The following is a 19564-nucleotide window of genomic DNA, read 5'->3' as shown; positions in this document are numbered from 1 at the left end:
GGCGGGTAGAGGAAACGCTAATGCTGCTGCACAGGGAACTGGTGGGGGGGGGGAGGGGAAGGGAATGCTGCTTTGGACGGACAGACAGAGAGAGGAAGGGAAACACAAAGAAAATAAAAAATACACAGGGGCAGGTGCTCAGGGAACTGGTGTGGGGGGAGGGGGATGGAATGCTGCTTTGGACAGACAGACAGAGGGAGGAAGGGAGACAGAAAGGAAAGAAGAAAGACACAGGGTCAGGGAGATACACAGAAAGACAGACAGCCAAAGGGGGCCAGGGACAGAGACAGACAGAAAGGACAGCGGGAGCCGCGTCAGGAGGGGTGCGGGATGCGGCAGTGGGAACTTTTCCAATGGGTGCAACTGGGCAGCTGTCGGGAACCTCTGATCAGGGGCAGAGCAAGGTAAGAGTATCATAGGGATAAGAAGGAGGAGGGAGGATAAAAAAGGAAGGGATGCCTACTGCTGGACAGGGGGAGAAGGAAAGAGATGCTGATGGACAGGGGAGGTGAAGAAAAAAGAACGGAGGACTAATGTTGGACAGGGGGAGAAGGAAAGAGGTGCTGCTGGACAGGGGGGAGGTAAAACAAAGGGAGAAGGGCTGCTGCTGCATAAGGAGAGCAGTGAAGGGGTGGTGGTGGACACAGTGGAGGTAAAAGGAAGGGAGAATGGACAGGGGGAGCAGGCAAGGGGTGGTGATGGACAGCCAAGGAAAAAGAAAGGCAGAAAGAAAGAAAGCGGCTAAGGAGAGAGAGAGAAAAAAAGACAGACACACACACACACATATGTTCTAGCACCCGTTAATCTAACGGGCTTAAAGACTAGTACAATATAAATATACATACCTGTAAGTATACAGATAGCATTTTACAAGATGTATTGAATCATGTTTGCATTTTAAAAATGGACAGACCTTGCACATGCATTGCTTACACACATTCATTCACATCAACTGCAGCAACTTTGTAATATAATTTTAGACTATGCCAACATGGACATTTTCTCACCCTCTTTGGGGATGATGGACAACATAAATGATGCTCTGTTCAGTACTAAGAATCACCTTAAGGGAGAGAGCAGCAGGGGATGTAGCTTCTCACCCCCACTACCTGTTGAAGAGAAAGGATGGTGCCTATCCTAAACAATACTTTGAAAGCTGTGCAGGGATCCAGAAGTCAAAGTCTGCATGTTCTCAGCCAGACTCTTCTGCATAGAGGATTGGAAGAGACCGCTACTGTTTTCTCATTGCTTTTATAGCATTAAACACATTTATTATCAAAGCATACATAAAAGCAGTTAGTAACCAACAAGATTTATTTGCACCTTGTTTAGATCTCCAACTCCCGCACCACAAAACTTCACCAGTTTCAGGGGTGGAGAGATGTCCTTCTTGAGGACCAGCCAATTTGTATCTCTCCCATCAGAAAGGAACCTGGAGCCATTCTGTTGCACTCTAACACTAGGCCCTGAGCCACAGGGGCTGACCTATAACAAAGGTACTTAGAAGTGGAATCTATGTAATAAAATTATCATTTTGTCTCAGAATGTATAATGCTAATATCACACCATCCTTGCCCACTCAAGTTAGCTCTTGCACTAGTGCAACAAAGGCAGCCATGGACCTGTCCTCTAATAACCTACAACATGTAAGATACTGAAAGGGAGTTCTGTCTGTGAGTGGTAGTGTTACACTGGGAATGGCGTTTGTACAGAGAAGGTAGATGGGCGTGCTACAGAATATTCAGATATAAGAAATGCCAAGATTGTTCACAAGGCCATGGAAGGACAAAGCTTCACCTGGATAGGAGAAATTAACGCTTTAGTTTCAGTTCAAGTAATTGTTTGGGGAATTATTACAGATTTACAACACCCTCCATCACTTGTAATGCTGCATAACTAAATACGCAAACATGCTTTCCATGATATGTGCAAAACAGAACGGTTTGAGATAAGAGAACAAAATTGAAATAAAGCAGGGTTGTAAGACAGTTATATACATGTGATTATATCCACACAAGAATTCTCAGTATTGTATGTTGGAAGTTAGCAGGCCGATTGTCCACAGCAAGAGAGCTTCTCCAATTCCACTCTGGTCCTGAAGCAGAGGAACATTGTAGGGTTAGTATGTACCTTAATCTTCCTCCAAATGAAACCTGATCACTTCCAGCCTCAGGGCTCCAGGCTGTTTTTCTCTTTGGTCAGTTTTGCTTTCTATAGAGCTTATAAACTGCTCTCATCTCTTTTTCAACACTCTTCACATATGATCCTTGAAAGGATAGAGGTCTCAGGTCATTAGAGTTGAGGAAGAAGCAGAATAGAGAATCTAAAAACCATCCTTAAACAGAAAATGAGCTTCAAAACAAAATCAGATGAAGGAGGATGTCTACCTTTCCTGTACAATGTAGGGTAACTTTTGGATTAGTGCAAAAAAATCTGGTATAGTTAAGGGGAATTTTGACAATCTGTTCCACTTTTCAAATAAATTATAAAATTAAAAGCTTTAACAAAAAATGTTTGCAAGTGGCACACAGAAGCTCTCACGCTCCTACATGCTCCCAGCACATAACCCAGGACAGCAGCAGTCAGTGAACACTAATTCTCTTTCTTGAAAAATGAAAAAAGAAGAAAGTATTTGTAAACTTCCTGCTAATTGGGTTGTGCATCTTCCCCACACAACTAACAATAGGAATAAAATGAGCAGTTTCTGTGATGATGCAATGGCTGATGTCCTCTGGCCCATCAGGCTGTACTCTCCCATAGCACCTGTGACTCTGATGAACCATTCACCACTTTCTTCACCTTCTTCACATTTTCCATAATGCCGGCTTTTGTCACTCTAAAAGCAAAAAAAGATATATATATATATATAAGATAATAAGATCTCATAGTACAAATAGGTCGCTTGTCTACCATGCCCATGATCTGAGTTTGAATCCAGATCAGGTGGCCGGCCTCTGGCCAACTTAGCCATCCATCCACTTTTGGTCAGTAAATTACTACCTCACCTAGCCAGAGTTAAAGATGCTTGGAAAGACAATGGCAAACCAACCCACTGAGGGACAGATACACTAAAGTTAGCAATTGTGTAATGATTGTCGCTAAAACCATTTCTGACTGGTTTAGCGACCTCACTGTGTGTTTTTTTGCATGATTGCTCATTCTCCAATTTGACTATGCAAATAAACTCATTAATATTGAAATGCCATGTAAACTAGCAGAGCAATTGATGCTCTAATATGGCGTCCCAATGCACAAAAAAAAAAAGTGATCGCTTTTAGCGATCCAAAAAAAGCAACTGGTTAAGACCAGTCACTAGTTTGGGCCTTTTAATTTAATGGGCACAGATGCTGTGCTTGTTACACAGGCACAATATCTGCCCCAATAAAAAAAGAAAAAGCTTTAGGTTTAGGCTCCTTCCCCTTGAATCCAGAATACAGAGGGAACCTAAGGGAGTCCCTGATTGGCTCAGATGACTAAGACCCCACCCAATGGGAGGGGCTTGAGGCATCTGAGCCAATTAGGGCCTTAGGCCCCTCTCTGTGCATTAGATGATGAACCGGGGAGGGGCCTAAGGCTCCCATTGCGCAGGCAGCGGCCAGAGGAGCAGGAGGGTCTGACTGAGCACCCCTCCTGCTCCCAACTTAAAGGTACGGAAGGTGGGGGCAATGGCAGAAGGGTGAAGGCATCCCTCCTGCCATATTTAAAAGTTCAATTACTGAATTACGTTCAGGGATATTGTTCGACAAACACCAGGTCAGAAAAAAGTCAAAATTCAAAAAACATAACTGAAATAGCATAACTGCATGACTCGCAAACAAACGCATCATAGCTGGTGGTCCAAATCGCAAGAAGTTATCTCTTTTGACTCCCCAGCTATGATGCATTTGTTTGCGAGTCACGCAGTTATGCTATTTCAGCACTAGTATTAACTTGGATTCAATTTGAACCAGCTTACATCGGGTCCCTTGAAGCAGGGAACGAAACGGGGCCATGTTGGGACCCCCTCATTCCTGTTTAACAGCTAAGTGGACTTTTTCATCAAGTATGCAGTGACATTTGCATGATATTAACAACAAGAACAAACCAGTTATTTTGAACTTTTGAAACAGTTAAACTTTCAGCCTTTCCAGGTTGTGATCAAGAAACATTTTCATAGAATAACCATGACTGGAAGGCAAACTCTTTACCCAAGGGAGGTCTTGTAGCCTTTCCTTCAGAGTTTCATATCTCTGAGAAATTTTAGAAAAATTTTTCTTGATTAACCTTCAAATGCTTGTTTATATTACATGGACAGTTATGTTTTTCGGATATTTAAAAGTTCGGCACATGGGGAAGCGTCTGGTGGCAGAAGCGAGTGGGCATCCCTCCTGCTGTTTTTTTTTGGTGGGAGGGTAGGTTCTTGGCAGGAGGGAGTGGGCTATTTATAGGTCACCGCATGTTGGGGGGTGCATTTGTCGGGGGATTTTTTTTGTTTAATGGGACATATATTTTGCACAAAATATCTGTGCCATGAAAAAAAACCCAACCCGGCAGAAGCCCTGACAGCAAGCTGCTTCCCCAGTCACTACTGTTAGGGCTTTGCGCATGTCTCAATCGCTCACTGAGCAATTGAGTCAGTGGGTTTGCGTACAAATCATTTGCATGCAAACTTAATAGTGAATCAATTAAGTTGGAAAATCGGCCAGAGAATTTGAGATTGAGTCGCTATTGTTAGTACCAGTGCAAAGAAGTAGAGCCACCAATGTCTGTGGCCCTCCTGTCTCAAATATTTTGTCACTGCTTGCATCTCTCCTTTTTTTTTTAAAGTTACCACTGACAAGTCCTGGTATATATTTACTCAATTTGTTTTCCATTAATATTCAGGCATTTTCCTTGCAGCATAGAAAATTTATTCTTTAACTTTAAAACTTGTTAGACAGATCACAGTGTCTCTGGGTAAATTATTGGCTGGCCGACCTAGGGCCCCATGCATCCTTTCTATGCTGATATCCGCCAGTGGTCCCTCTAGACCAGTGGTTCCCAAACCCTGTCCTGGGGGACCCCCATCCAGTCGGGTTTTCAAGATATCCCTAATGAATATGCATGAGGGAGATTTGCATATAATGGAAGCGACAGGTATGCAAATCTTTCTCATTCATATTCATTAGGGATATCTTGAAAACCCAACTGGCTGGGGGTCCCCCAGGACAGGGTTTGGGAACCACTGCTCTAGACCATGCGCCTACTTTAAGATATCACCACAAATCTCACTTGCTATCTGCACCGCATCCTTAAAAATTATCCTCTTCTAGGCCTTCCCAGATTCGCAGGTTGCATCTTTGGGTGCAGTTTGCAATGTCCTCAACTTTCTCCCATTAAGTCAATCTCGCTCTTTGTCACTGCCTCCAGATCTTGTTGTACATCCACCAGGTCTTCTACAACTGCTTCCATTTGTTCTTTCACATCATTCTGGTGGCGTGTAAGCTCTGCCATTTCTTGTTTGAGGTCAGGCACTGCTTGTTTTATTTCATGCTGCATGGGTTGCAGTTCTGCTCTGAGCTCCAATAGCAAAAATTTCTGAGATCCCGGGGGAAGGTATTCTCCCCCTCTTCATCACTCATTTTGGGGTCCTCGGGGACCATGTCTATTGTGCTTGCTATCTCTATGTCCTCTGCCTTCTTGCTCACATGTAGAAGGCTGGAGATTTTTTCCTTCTGCGGCCCCATTTGCCTCGTTTATAGTGGTAAGTGTCCATCTTTAATTGGGTTGGCATGTTGGTATCTTCTGGTCCCCAACCTATACTTTCTGCGGGGGACTGGGGATTTATTGCTTCTTATTTACCATGGCTCCATCTGAGCTCCTCTTAGATGCAACCCACCATGATGGTGATGTCACTTCCTCTTCTGTAAAAACAATTGAATTTGGACAAATGTGGAATGATGCACGTTAAATTTAATCTAACCACAGGTTCACACCATTGGGTTCCACATTAGTAGCAGTTACTCAGGAAAAGAATCTTGGAGTCGTGGACAATATGTCAAAATCCACAGCTCACTGTGTGGTGGCACTGGTAAGACTGTAAAGAAATATTTGGAAATGAATTGAGAATAAAACAGGGATCATTATATAATGCATCTGAATCAATCCATTATATGGCCACACGTTCAGCAGTATGTGCAATTTTGGATTGTCACATCTCAAAAAAGATCTAATGAACCAGAGCTAGACAACTAACATGATAAAGCAGATGGACCAGATTCCTTGTGAATAAATGGTAACAAGGTTAGAGTGAGGTCATTAAGGGGGACTGAAGAAGGATAAAGAGAACAGTTGTTTATTATTTCAAATACTACTAAGATAAGGGGATACACCAAGATATAGCCATATATTTACAACAGATTTAAGAATAAGGCAGGCAGGTTTGAGGGAGTGTGTAATAGGGAATAAATTTACCTATTAGTATTCTTCTTGGTGCTTGCATGTAACCTAGATTGGCCACAGAGAGACAGAACGCTGGGCTAGATGAATTGTTGGTCTGACTCAACATAGCATTTCTTATATTTTATTTCTACTTACACTGCTTCCATCTCTAAGTCATCCTCTTCCTGTGACAGTTGCAGGTAAGGGTTATCTGATGTTGGGCGAAACTTGTACCCAGTCAAGACAAAGAATACCAGAGTAGCCATTTCAGTCAAAAGCTGAGAGTTTCAAAAAGAAAAATGGAATCAAATTTCAGCAAGGTGCTGGCATACACATCATACCTTATGATATGCACACTAAAACATAATTAAATACATGATAAAGCTCAGCCACAGGAATTCACCTTTTTGTGCACTCTAAACTCAAGATTACTTATTGTTTTCTCCTATCCAATAAGCCTTGTACTCTACGACCCTGTTTCTTTCTAGTTTGGGTCCCCCAAGCCGCCTCTTCTGGGGCTTTCCTTCCACTCTCCTTACAACCCCTACCTTGGGCCCTTTACCGTGTCAATCCCTGTTTTTTATCTGTTAGATTTGTCTCCTTTTAGCTTCAGACACACTGGGTAAGACTGGCAATTCCAGTTTCTCACCAATTTAAAGAAAATGACATTCTCTGGGGCATGTCAGACTGCAGCTTCAGTGGGCACCCTTAAATTGCTGCACTAAAAACTATTCTTTGATGGGATGTGAATTAATTCCCTTCATATGCCAGGGCTAAAAACGTACCTGGTACAGCCACTTCCACTGAAAAGGGACTGCAAGCTTGATAAGGATAGCAATGATGCGTGTGAAATAAATGTAACATACAATCTACAAAGGAGCAAGCAAATGAAAAAAAGGCAACATTAGAAGAATGACAGCACTTAGTTTTAGTTATAGCTCATTATATCTATCCAAGCAAGTATATACAGCAGACAGAGCCCCATACGTGCACAGCATACAGAACATGTTGGGCAGGACCCTACATGTACAGGTTGCAGAATGCCCGGGTACGTCTCCAGGCTTCAAGCACTGTTTGACAAGCTTTTATTCGGTAGTTACTATAAAAGTGTGTGTATATTAAGGCACAATGCTATTTGCCATAACTGTTGAAGACTCTCAAGACTCCTGAGGCAGGCCTGTTTGGCCGAAACATGTACATGTTGAGTCATTGGTTGAACTATTGAGTTATTGGATGAATAAAGACATTTGAACCACCAGATGAGTTGAAGGACACTTTGTTTGTGCACATCATTCTGATTAGGAGAATTGCACTTTGTTTTTGCAGGGTGAGGAGCACAACAGGCAGGGCCCTACACAAGGAGAGAACAGATCTAGATTTTCTGATCATTATAAGGAAACTATATATAAATTACAGGCCTCAAGATATTTATTTCCTTCTATATTTATTAATATTTGCTAAGTACTTTTGGAAGCATGCTTTGCATAAGACTTTAGTGAAGAATTCTGAAGGGACTTGTAAGGTCTAAAGCTACAGGTCCTATACCTCTCAGTCAAGCCTTTGCAAGAGAATTTATTAAGACTCTGTGTACAGGTCAATGAATTCTAATTTCTTTATCTATTGTCTGTAATATTCCTAGCTGTGATATGAGCACACATGCTTCTGAAATATATTTGTCAGCTGGAGCCTTGGTAACTTATCCCCTTAGGATAGAGCAGTACACTGCCTCTGAGGAAAGGAGGAGACACATGAGGTATACTCACCATGACATAGTAATGTCTGAAAAGTTTTAGCTTTGCTAGATTAATAGCAGCTGTAAAAGAAAAAAAAAAAAAGACTCATTAGGAAATGAGATAAGGACCCCAAGACTATGTAAGAGAATGCCATCAGAACCCTGTCACTAGCAACACGAGCCCTATTTCCTTTTTCTCACCCCTTTTAATTTATATTTTTTGAACAGTGATACTAGCCACAGACTGCACTTAAATTCTTTTTCAGTTAGTCTCACTCTCTAGGTTTTTTGAACAATAAGCTTCTAGTCACCAACAAAATTATGCACATTACCTATTTCTTCACATTATCTCTTCCTTATCAAGGAGCAGGCAGCCCCTATTTAGCTGTGCTATGGAGGGCTGGTGCTATTGAAGTGCAGTAACATAGTAGACAGCACAGGCTGCTCTCCAGCACATAAGCATTGCCTCTGCCGAGTCAGACCATAGGTCCATCATGACCAGCAGTCCGCTCCCGCGGCGGCCCCCCAGGTCAATGACCTGTAGTGATCTATTACTCTACTACTCTATTACTTTACAGCCTTTTGTACTGAATAGTAACCCTCTAGTTGTACCCCTGGACCCCCTTTTCCTTCATGTCTAATGAAACTTCTTTTTTGGCTGTCTGTTCCATTAACAGCTCATTAGAGATGCACAGCTGAGAGAAATTCCTCCTTAGCCATTTAGCTTACTGCTTCATAGTGTGTCACTTGAAGAATTCCCCCAACAAGCGACCTGCTGGTAGAGAAATGGGAATGCCAAAGAGAATTTGGAGAAAAATCAGGATGAACACAGAGGCACTTGTTGGATTCAGATAACAGGTGTATGAGGGGATAAGGAAGCTGAAGCAGGAGAGGAGAGGAGAAAAATCGCACTGGGAATCAGAGAAGCTAGTGTTCAAATAAGAACATAAGAATAGCTTTACTGGGTCAGATCAATGGTCCAACAAGCCCGGTAGCCCGTTCTCATGGTGGCCAATCTAGGTCACTAGTACCTAGCCAAAACCCAAGGAGTAGCAATATTTCATGTTACCAATCCAGGGCAAGCAGTGGCTTCCCCCATGTCTCTCTCAATAACAGACTATGGACTTTTCCTCCAGGAAATTGTCCAAACCTTTCTTAAAACCAGACATTCCTTGTGATCTTGGGAAAGTTACTTCATTCTCCACTGCATCAGCTAGAGCTACCAACATGTGCTACAACATCAGCATGCATGAATGCCATTAACACATGTTCTTAGAGAACTAAGTCCCTCTGCATAGAATAGGACCCGATGTACCATAATCCACATTAATGGTATTAGCATGTTTTAGTAATTCTAGTTGTTACATTGTGAGCCTTCTGAGGAAGGGTCCCATTAACTGTACCTGAATATCAAATTCTTCCTGAGCTTGGATTTGGAAAAAGAAGTAATAAATGTAAAACACAAAGCTGGGCAAGATAGACTGTGGGCTCCTTTTATCAAGGCATGCTACGGGGGTTAGCGCGTCAGACATTTCATCACACGCTAACCCCCGCGACAGCCTAAAATCCTAACACCTCATCAATGGAAGCGTTAGGTACTAGTGCGGCAGGTGGTTTAACGTGCGGTATTCCGCGCATTAAACCGCTACCACGCCTTTGTAAAAGGACCCTGTGTGTAATCTCAGATGGAGTCCCAAATCTTATTATTCTGCATGTCCTGATAAACATTGGTGTGCAGGAACTAGCCAAAAGGCAATGCTCTCTGTTGCCATATGGAGGCCAGGATTTCATTTCCAGGTCAGATATAATGCTCCTTTCATTGACTGGAGATACTACAGGATCATGCAATGATGACACTTAGTGACAGGATTTATGTTCCACAAGTGTAGGAGTCCAGAAGGAATTGTACGCCATTTACCCCCAGCTGAGGGCTATCACTTGAACAACTGAAAATTTGGTCCTGCTCTGTTAGCTGTTTGAAAAATTATTTTATCTTCAGACAAATATTCTCAGTCCCTTATGAATCCCTTTCCAACATCCATTGGTTTGGAAAGAATAAAAATAAATTTGGGCTGCAAAAAGGGAAAGGGAGGAAAAAAGGACTGGGACATATACCACCTTTTTGTAGTTATACAACCACATTCAAAGTGGTTTACATACAGATACTTCAAGAAATGGATCGTAGTAAAGGGGGTGAAATTTCTGTATGCAGAATGGGATCTGGGAGTGATCACATGCAATGAGCTTAAGGATAGAAGTATACTAAACTAGAGTAGGCCCAGAGAAAGGAATCAAAATGGTATAGGGGGGGTCTACATCATAAGTCACAAGATTACATGATTGTAAACTGCTTAGATAACTTTGAAAGGTAGTATATAAATACCTTTAAATAAAAAAAAAAAAATGTAATACCTGTGTGTGCCTGCCATTTAAAATAGACACTATGCCATAGAAGATCTTTGTCAAAACCCTGAAATGGGGGGGGGGGGGGTATTTATTTATTTAAAACATTTCTATACCATCTTAAACCTAGATGGTTTATAAAATATTACAAACAACCTTCCAAAAACAGTTTTTGTATTGGGTTACAAAATATTACATACATAAATTTAGAACAAATTAAAAGACAAATAAACATCAATGATTAGATCCTCAGAAAATCTACAATCAGAAGAAATCAGACCCTATAAAAAGGGATGGACTGCTTATAACTTGTGTCCCTCCCAAAGATTTTACTTGGCTTGTGACCTTATGGAGTACAGACTTGCATTACGTGATCTCACTGTTGCATTTCTTTGTTTCATACCCACTTAGGTGAGCTCAGCAAAGTTGTGCGAGTGCCAATATAGTGTTGTGCCGAGCCTACATTTTACAACTTGATGTTAATGGGGGTGGGGTGGAGCTCTTCTAGAGATTTGTGTGGGCATTGCCAGAGAAGCTCAAATTCATTCATCCATGGGCTATGGTAATGCTCAGCAATACAGGCTTTTTGGAAAACTGTTGTTCGTTACTTGAAGTGAATTTTATGCCAACCGCTGCAATTTCATCCAGGGAGTATACTGCTGGGACAAATTGCACGTTTGGGAGTACAGGGTAAGAGTCTTAGACTTTGGGTGCAGAAGTCATGCGTGGTAGGTAAGAAAAGTATCCTTCAATACTGGACCCAAGATTTGTTTTCCTCATATTAGCACTGGCGCAACAAGCTCCATGGGCTCTTACTGATGGAATTTCAGGCTTTGTGCCTTACCTTTAAATGTAAATATCAATTTCTCACTATATGGTGCCCCTATGGTCATTCCTTGTCACCCATGGTCATTCCTTGTCATCACAGTTTCTTTTTAAATCCTTTAGCTAATGAGATCTCCCATCTTTGATCAAGGTAGAGGCACTTAGGACAAAATGGTGCATTTGAAATTTTACATCATTCTATTGCTTTAAGTTTTCGGTTGTTGGGTATGTTGGAGGGGGGGGGAGGCTGATATCTTCTCAGAGGCTTTCACGCTCTAGATTTCAATGGAGTTTAAGAAATCAGCCCTTGGGAAAGAGTTGAGGCATTCTGGTTCCTCAAATAGACATGTTATTCTTCTCTAGAGAGTGGTTAGCCTGCCACATCTGGATGCTGATATAGAGGGTTGGGTGGTTGTGAGGTGAGGCTTAGGATTTTAAGAATACCATATGATTGTACTGACTAGCGGAACTCTCTGTGGCAATGTTGATTGTGACTTTATGGAAACTGGGGGGGGGGGAGAGTGGATAATGAGGGGGGTTATTATAAGATTTAAAAAAGCATTGGTGATGTGATAATTGTTGATAACAGATGATTCTTGTATGTTTCTCTGCTTTTGCTGTATAATTATGTTGGTTTTGTATGCTCACTTGTCACTAATAAACAAATTTAAACTAAAATAGACACTATGCCAATTTTTGTGCTTCATGGGAATATGTGCATACCTGTCAGCAAAGGTAAAAGGGAGTTCAGGAAGGGGTCCAAATCCAAATTTTAGGAGCTGGTTGTTAAAGTAGCAAAGGATGCTACTTTAATAACTGGCTCCCAAAATTCTTAAAAACTTAACTAATGGCCAGTGCCAGCTGGCTCCAGCACACCACTCATTCAAAGGTACTTCCATTATGGTCTTTCATCATCTCCATGATTTTTCACAAAGTGTATTGCCCCAAAAGCAACTTATGTGCACAAAGAAGGCATAACAGTATTTTCTTTATCTAGACAGCTAGTTATCACAGGGGATTCACCTCAAGAAGGATCACATGGAATACCAAGAGCAGTTGAATTTCGTAGAGGTAGGTTTTCTTATAAACTGACCAAAGTCTATCTTTATGCCAATGTAATGCTTGGAACACAGAGTGGAAATCCACATGCAATAACATATGGCAGTTTTACCAAAAGAGAAAGCAAATGTCATGACTGTCAATTTGTTAAGAAAAAAACATGCATCTGCGTAACAGATTATGAAATTACTAGGCCATATGGCACTGATCATATATTTGACACCGCTAGGATCTTTCCATATGACAAAGGAAAAGAAAACACAACAGAAGACCTTATTGAGAATTATATTTTGTACAAGTACGTATGTAGATTTATGATGTGGCTCCCTTTAGTGATCTAAGAGGGATAATAATTGAAATGCCACATTTATAATTTTGTTTCCTTTTGATGTTTTTTACTTTCTGTATTTCTGCAAAGTGTATTACTTGTGACATTTTTCAAAATTAATAAATTAAATTTAAAAAAAAATGTGGCTCCTTGAATGGAAAACGAGTACTGCGTCCATCAAACCAGGAAACCATCTTGACCAGACTTCCAAGAAGGCAAGCAGAGACGCTAAAATGTCACCAAACTCCTCTTTGACACAGCAGTCTGAACTGTAGCTTTTCTTCTATGCTTTAGAAGCCACAAACCACAACAGCTAAATTGTTAGCTTAACAAGGTGGCAGCCAAGAAATATCTTCAAGTAAGCACAAATAGGCTTACCCACAGAGGAAACTGAAATTCCACATTAATTAGCACCTGTGTAGTATAGTGTAGTGCAGTGCAGAAGGTACCAGAAACTATAACAAGTAGCCAGAAAATAGAAACCAATGTCTGTGGCTGATGCAAGCGGATGCCCCTGAAATTTGAACACAGCTATCAAAGACAATACCTAGAAAAAACTTCAAGACCAAGATCTATGTTGGCACAAAACAACTAAGATCTTGGTATTGGAATGCAGCTGTATTTTTTTATTCTCCAACAGGAGAAAATTCAGGGAGCAGACAGGCAAGCCGAGACTTGTCAAAACAGTGCATCACAATTACTCTTCACAAACTTCCTGAATGTCTGGAAAAATGAAGGTAATATGGTATGTCTGCTAGTGTCTGTAAAGTGGTATGGGAAAAGATAGGCAAACAGGTACTGGCAAGGTGAAATTAATCCAGCTCCTCTGCCTTTTGTTATAAAAGTCTGCAGATAAAGGAAGGAGAAGATATGCTGCAACTGCAATAAGAGACAGCAGAGAAAGGAGGTGCCTGATCTGTGGAGATTTAGCATCTAGGTAAAAGGAAGCCAGATAAGTTCTTAAGAATGTACTTGTGCATAGCTGAGCTCCAATTCCCTCTCTACTCTCTTCCAACTGGGAAGGAATTGTGGGGATAGCTTATCAAAACAACACGCTGCTCTTCTAGAGAAGAACTGGGGGCTGTGACCAACATCCTGCAGCTATTCATGACCAGGAGGTGTTCGCCTAGAGCAGTGGTTCTCAACCCTGTCCTGGGGACCTCCCAGCCAGTTGGGTTTTCAAGATATCCCTAATGAATATGCAAGAGAGAGATTTGCATACTTGCCACTTCCATTATATGAAAATCTCTCTCATGCATATTCATTAGGGATATCTTGAAAACCCAACTGGCTGGGGGGTCCCCAGGACAGGGTTGAGAACCACAGGCCTAGAGTATAGACTCCTGTGTTTATGTAACAGAAAATTATAGTAACAACAGATTATCGTATTTTTCGCTCCATAAGATGCACCTGACCATAAAATGCGCCCACCTGTAGAGGATGAAAAACCAAGAAAAAAAAATTCTGAACCAAATGGTGTGCCCTATACCCTGTCCCCCCCTCTGGTGGTCTAGTTGTAGGCTGGGACAGGGCACGTCTAATGGTGGGCATGTGTAGTGGCAGCCCGCCCGCCCCCCAGCCTCCCCCCGTACCTTTTTTAATCATCCCCCCATACCCCCAGTACTTTTCAATCACCCCCCCAGTACTTTTAGATCATCCCCTCCCAGTAGATCATCCACCCCGCACCTGGTGGTCCAGCGTGTATCCCTCCCTCGCTAGTGACACACAGGTCATGAGTGCGGATGTCAGCAGCAAGCTTTCTGTGCTCCCGCTTGGGCCCGCGCCGCTTTCTGAATGGCTGGGGTCAGTTCTCGCGGGACTCATGAAAACTGACAGCCATGTAGAAAACAGCGTTGGCCCAAGCGGGAGCGCAGAAAGCTTGCTCCTGACATCCGTGCTCCCGACCTGTGCGTCGCTAGTGAGGAATACATGCTGGAACACCAGGTACTGTGATGACAACGGAGGAGGAGGCGGTGGGTGAGTGTTTTAAAAGGTGCGGCAACAGCAGTTTAAAATTTGTACCTTCACTCCATAAGGCGCAGAGATTTCCACCCACTTTTGGGTGGAAAAAAGTGAGTCTTATGGAGCGAAAAATATGGTATCTTATGTGTGCAATAATTCGCACTACTTGTTTAAAATAATTTCAAATATGTTGGAGCCCTTTAATAGGCGAGTATCTGGTGACAACCAACTAACTGCTTCTGTTTTTTAAAAATGATAAAATTTCCTACTACTACTAATTATTTCTATAGCGCTTCCTCTTTAACTGTTGTAAATACTTCTCCAGTCCAATACTGCTATGGAAATGGGCTCTTCAATATTTAAACGAGCACTCCGGTGGATTCTTAAAAATCACCGAGCCATTCTCCAAGAACAACGTCGGCTTTTGGTGACAAAAGTCAGCAACTAGTCCGGGGATGCCAGTACCGTGCCAGCACTGTGAAAAACACATCTCTGGCATGTGTTTTGACATGTAAATTTAAAAATAAAAAATCCCAAATTGAAGTTTGGCAGGAGAGATGCCCTCTCTCTCCTGGATAATCGCCAACAACCAACACCCCCCCAACCCACCTCGGCAGCGGGAGAGATGCCCAATCTCTCCTGCCGCCAACTCCCCCCTGCAGTGGGAGAGATGCCCAATCTCTCCCGCCACCAACCGACACACACCCCTGCAGCAGGAGAGATGCCCAATCTCTCCTGCCGCCAACCAACCCCCCTCGGCACGCTCTCCCACCACCAACTGACACCCCCCCAGGATGCACCGGGGAGGGGCCTGAGACTTGATTAACCCAGGTTAACGCCCCTCCTATGGGAGTGGCCTTAAACAACTTGGTCCAGTCAGAGCCTCAAGCCCCTTCCTGGTGTATCCCAGGATGCATCAGGGAGGGGAAGGCCCGCCATTTTGAAGAGGCAGGCCAGCTGGATGGAAGGAGTAGGCATCCCTCCAGTCAGCCATCTAAAGGTAAGGGGAGAGGGTGGGTTGTTGGAGGCACGGGGGAGGGGGGATGTTGTGTGGTGGCGGGAGAGTGTGGCCATCTCTCCCGCTGCCGAGGGGGGTTGGGAGGTGTTGGTTGGTGGCGGGAGAGATTGGGCATCTCTCCCGCTGCCAGGGGGTGTGTCAGTTGGCAGCAGGAGGAATTGGACATCACTGTTCAATGGACGCCTGGTAGTACAGATAAAAAAATGGCATGGCTTATACTGTACATACAGGACCCTAAATGGCAAGATGATGGAAAACAAATACAACATTCAGCTCAAAACAGGGCTTAAAAAAAAAATCATTTAAAAAGCCATAGGGAGAGGGGTTAAATTATAATGAGTGGCAGTAAACACCCCAAATAAAAGCACTGGAGTGGATAGAGGAAGGAAATAACTTACAAAGAGAAGCAATCCTAAATGAACAGAGGCAGTTACAACCCTAAATGAAGGCGTGGGGCAGGGAGAAAAGAGAATATGCATGAAGTGGGTAGACTGGATGGGCCCTGTAGGTCTTGGTCATCTATTATATTGCTGTCTTTCTGTACATTTGTTAAAAATATATTAGCTAGAGAAACATTGTTTCTTTTTCTACAATATCACTAAAAATCACTCTTTCTGAGCGCACTAAGACCCTCATCACCTCTCTCCTAGACTACTGCAACTTGTTCTCACTACCCTTTCACTAAACTCTCTTGTTCAGAACTCTGCTGCACACCTCATATTCTGCCAGTGTCACTATGCATACACTACTCTCCTCAAGTCAATTCATTGGCTTTTTATCCGTTTCCGCATACAATTCAAACTCCTCTTAATGACCTACAAGTGCATTTGCACCACAGCTCCTTATTATCTCTCCTCTCTTCCCACACTCCCCCCCCCCAAGACACTCCACTCATTGGGTACCGTTCTCCTCTACAGCCAACTCTAGACTCCATCCCTTCTACTCTGCTGCACCATATGCCTGGAACAACCTACCTGACTCGGTACGTCGCGCTCCTTCTTTGGCAGTATTCAAATCCAGACTCAAAGCCCACTTCTTTGAAGCTGCTTTCAATTCCAAACTCCAACCCACCTGCCAATAAGCACCAATATCTGTCTTATCATTCCCTCTGTTAATTCCCCCACTTAAGCACTGTGTACAGATGCACTTTCTTGTCCAGTTTGTCTGTCTTGACTAGATTGTAAGCTCTTTTGAGCAGGGACTCTCTCTTCTATGTTTGATGTACAGTACTGCATATGTCTAATAGCGCTATAGAAATGATAAATAGTAGTAATATTTTATGACTGTGCCCTCTCTTAAAAGGTCATTTAATAATAGGGCAGCATCTACTTTATAACATTTACTGTGTAGCATTAGAGGCAAAACATTAAATAGCTTTGTAAGAATGAGCCCTGAGGCTTGCTGGCATAAAGTAGCTCTGGGACTTCCAATTTACTGCTAAACCACCCCCTCAAAAAAATAAAATGAAACACAATTTATTTAGATTGTTTCTGCTTCAGGAATTGCCAGCATTACATAATTAATTCTTCCTGTCTGAGCATGTCAGTTCCTGACATAATCACCATTATGTCTGTGCCCAGATCATTCCATTTTTTTATTTACATTCTACTATGTTGAGATGGAAAACCTGTCTTCAAGCAGGTTACGATCAATATGAAGTCAGAATAATAAAAAGAACTCTTCATGCTAATTACTTTAAGGAGGAGAAATACCACGGATTTTAAGGTCACTGCTGTAATCATGTCTAGAATGTGCATTGCAATCAATTCTCCTTAGAATCTCTAACACGATCCATGTTTAGGCAGAATGTCTTCTTCAGGGGTCCCTATGAAGTCCTATAGTAAAGATACGTGGATAAAAATGCCAGTCGGAAATAAACTGTCCCAGAGAAACTGTGTGCAGGACATTATCTCGAAAAGCCGTGTTGAGTCCAGGGTCCAAAGCTTTTCAGCGGACTGCGTCCTAGAGGTTATGTGGTTTGCCAAATTTTAATATTAATAAAGTCCATCTCAGGAACATCATTTCTCCATATTGTTTTTTGTTTCTACAAAGTACTAACCACCATTACATCTTACCCTCTCTAGATGGAGTGAGATTAGGCCTCAACTCTATTTTGGTTTTCAGGTCCATGCAACCCTGGTGGTAACAAAGGACAGGATCTAGCCTGCTGACATGGTATATCAGGAGGCAGAGGATTGAACTCTCAACTGTACTTCTTGAGTTGAAGATACTTGAGGTCTAACAATTACACAATCCTCTAGTACTAGTCCAGTTCTCCTACAAGCACTGAGGTGTTTTAACTGGATCCAACAGATTTGCTCATCCAAAAAGCCTTAAGCATTGTTCCTAAATGGCTTTCACATACTTTATCAGTTTCATCCATCACTATTTCTTCTGATTCAATTAAAAAATGAAGATAGATGTAATCTTTTGTCTGTGAGATAGAACTGGTGGGATACTAATTATTATCTTGATAGAGCTATAAAAGTCATGTCATTGATGTCTAGGGAAAAGAATCTGAATAGTTTCCTCTTGCACAAGCAAAAAATTGACCCTGGTGCTCCACAGAAAAGAAATTCACCAAAAACAAAAGACTCTGGAGAGTTCTAGATGTAGGTTTTATTACGAATTCAACTTAGTAATCCACATAAAAGTATCTAGAACACAATCCATTGGGAACTTTGGACCCAACACCCATCAGCGTAGAATCTTTCACGAATCAGGACTTATTCATAATCCACAAGGTATTATCACATGACCTACCGGGACCCCTGAGGAAGACAGCATTGTCAAAACACAGACTGTGTTGGGTCCAAAATTCCCAGTGGACTGGGTCCTAGATACTTTTATGTGGATTACTAAGTTGAATTCTTAATAAAGCCTACATCTGGAACATCAACTCTCCACAGAGTCTTTTGTTTTTAGTTTCCTCTTGCACCATGTCCTTTATAAAAGTCATTGTTGAGGGGTGCAGTACCATTCAGATTAATGGGAATTTGTCAGGAGCATTGTGAATGTATTTCTTGCCATAGCTCAGACTGAGATTGTATCTTATTTCACATAGGACAATAGCCTATGTGAAATAAGAGGTGAAATAGGAGGTGAAAAGCTCAGCAATACTGACTACTGCTCTAAGATATCTAGTTCCTACACTAGAGTAACTGAAACTGCAAATTTAGTAATAAAGCATTTTTAGACTGCTTTCCCCAAGACCATCTTGGTGAATCAATTCACCTGTAGTATGAATACTGCCCATGATTTACAAAGCATCTCCAGTTGGCAGGCACTGGAGGTAAAGAATGATTCTCTATAATTCCTCTATCCTGCAGCTGTATAGAGAGAAATACTACATGAAGCCAGGAGCACAAGTTCAGCCTTATAAAGGCAACACAGCTAACCAGTATGTAAAGCAAGTGGACCTGGTCCAAGACAGTGATGATTAATTAAAGCAGGCATCATAAATAGATGCTACACTGACAGAAACTTTCTGGTAAGACTTCAGAAGATATACTTGTACTTCCAGATTCTTGGTCTTTCTGCATGCAAAGCAGGAAGCACTGCAGAGCTACACTTTCAAATCATATACAGATGTCCCAAAGCCACAGAAAAGCAGAAAGTAGGAAATGGGTCAAGGAAAGGAACAGGCAAGAGTTCTGCTTACTACATGAAGCATAATCTGTGCATGGTTACTGAAGAAAAGGCTGAACACATCTGTAACCCACCATCCATAATGCTGTTCATAGAAATAATTACCCAGAGCCAAAGTGGTAGTGCAACACTTTCCATAATGCCCATTGTGTCTTGCTACAAATCACTTTCCTCTCCTGGTCTTTATAAT

At 42.1% G+C, this 19564-nt stretch overlaps 1 protein-coding gene across 3 annotated transcripts in view; it reads right to left on the bottom strand.

The window, feature by feature from the left end:
• Positions 1-1802: 1802 nt before the first annotated feature.
• The window catches only part of GPR107 (G protein-coupled receptor 107), an 88530-nt gene continuing 70768 nt past the window's right edge, over positions 1803-19564 (bottom strand). For all 3 annotated transcript variants that reach the window (XM_033960319.1, XM_033960318.1, XM_033960320.1), the window contains exons 15-18: positions 8163-8212; positions 7185-7268; positions 6556-6677; positions 1803-2836 (exon numbers count right to left, since the gene is read on the bottom strand). In XM_033960319.1, coding sequence (XP_033816210.1) covers positions 2740-2836; positions 6556-6677; positions 7185-7268; positions 8163-8212 — 353 coding nt within the window. In that variant the 3' untranslated portion in view covers positions 1803-2739. The remainder of the gene's footprint in view (positions 2837-6555; positions 6678-7184; positions 7269-8162; positions 8213-19564) is intronic.

This window comes from Geotrypetes seraphini, chromosome 10, assembly GCF_902459505.1.
Source record: "Geotrypetes seraphini chromosome 10, aGeoSer1.1, whole genome shotgun sequence".
Classification (NCBI taxonomy): Eukaryota; Metazoa; Chordata; class Amphibia; order Gymnophiona; family Dermophiidae; genus Geotrypetes; species Geotrypetes seraphini.
This window is presented reverse-complemented; position numbering and strand designations above follow the sequence as displayed.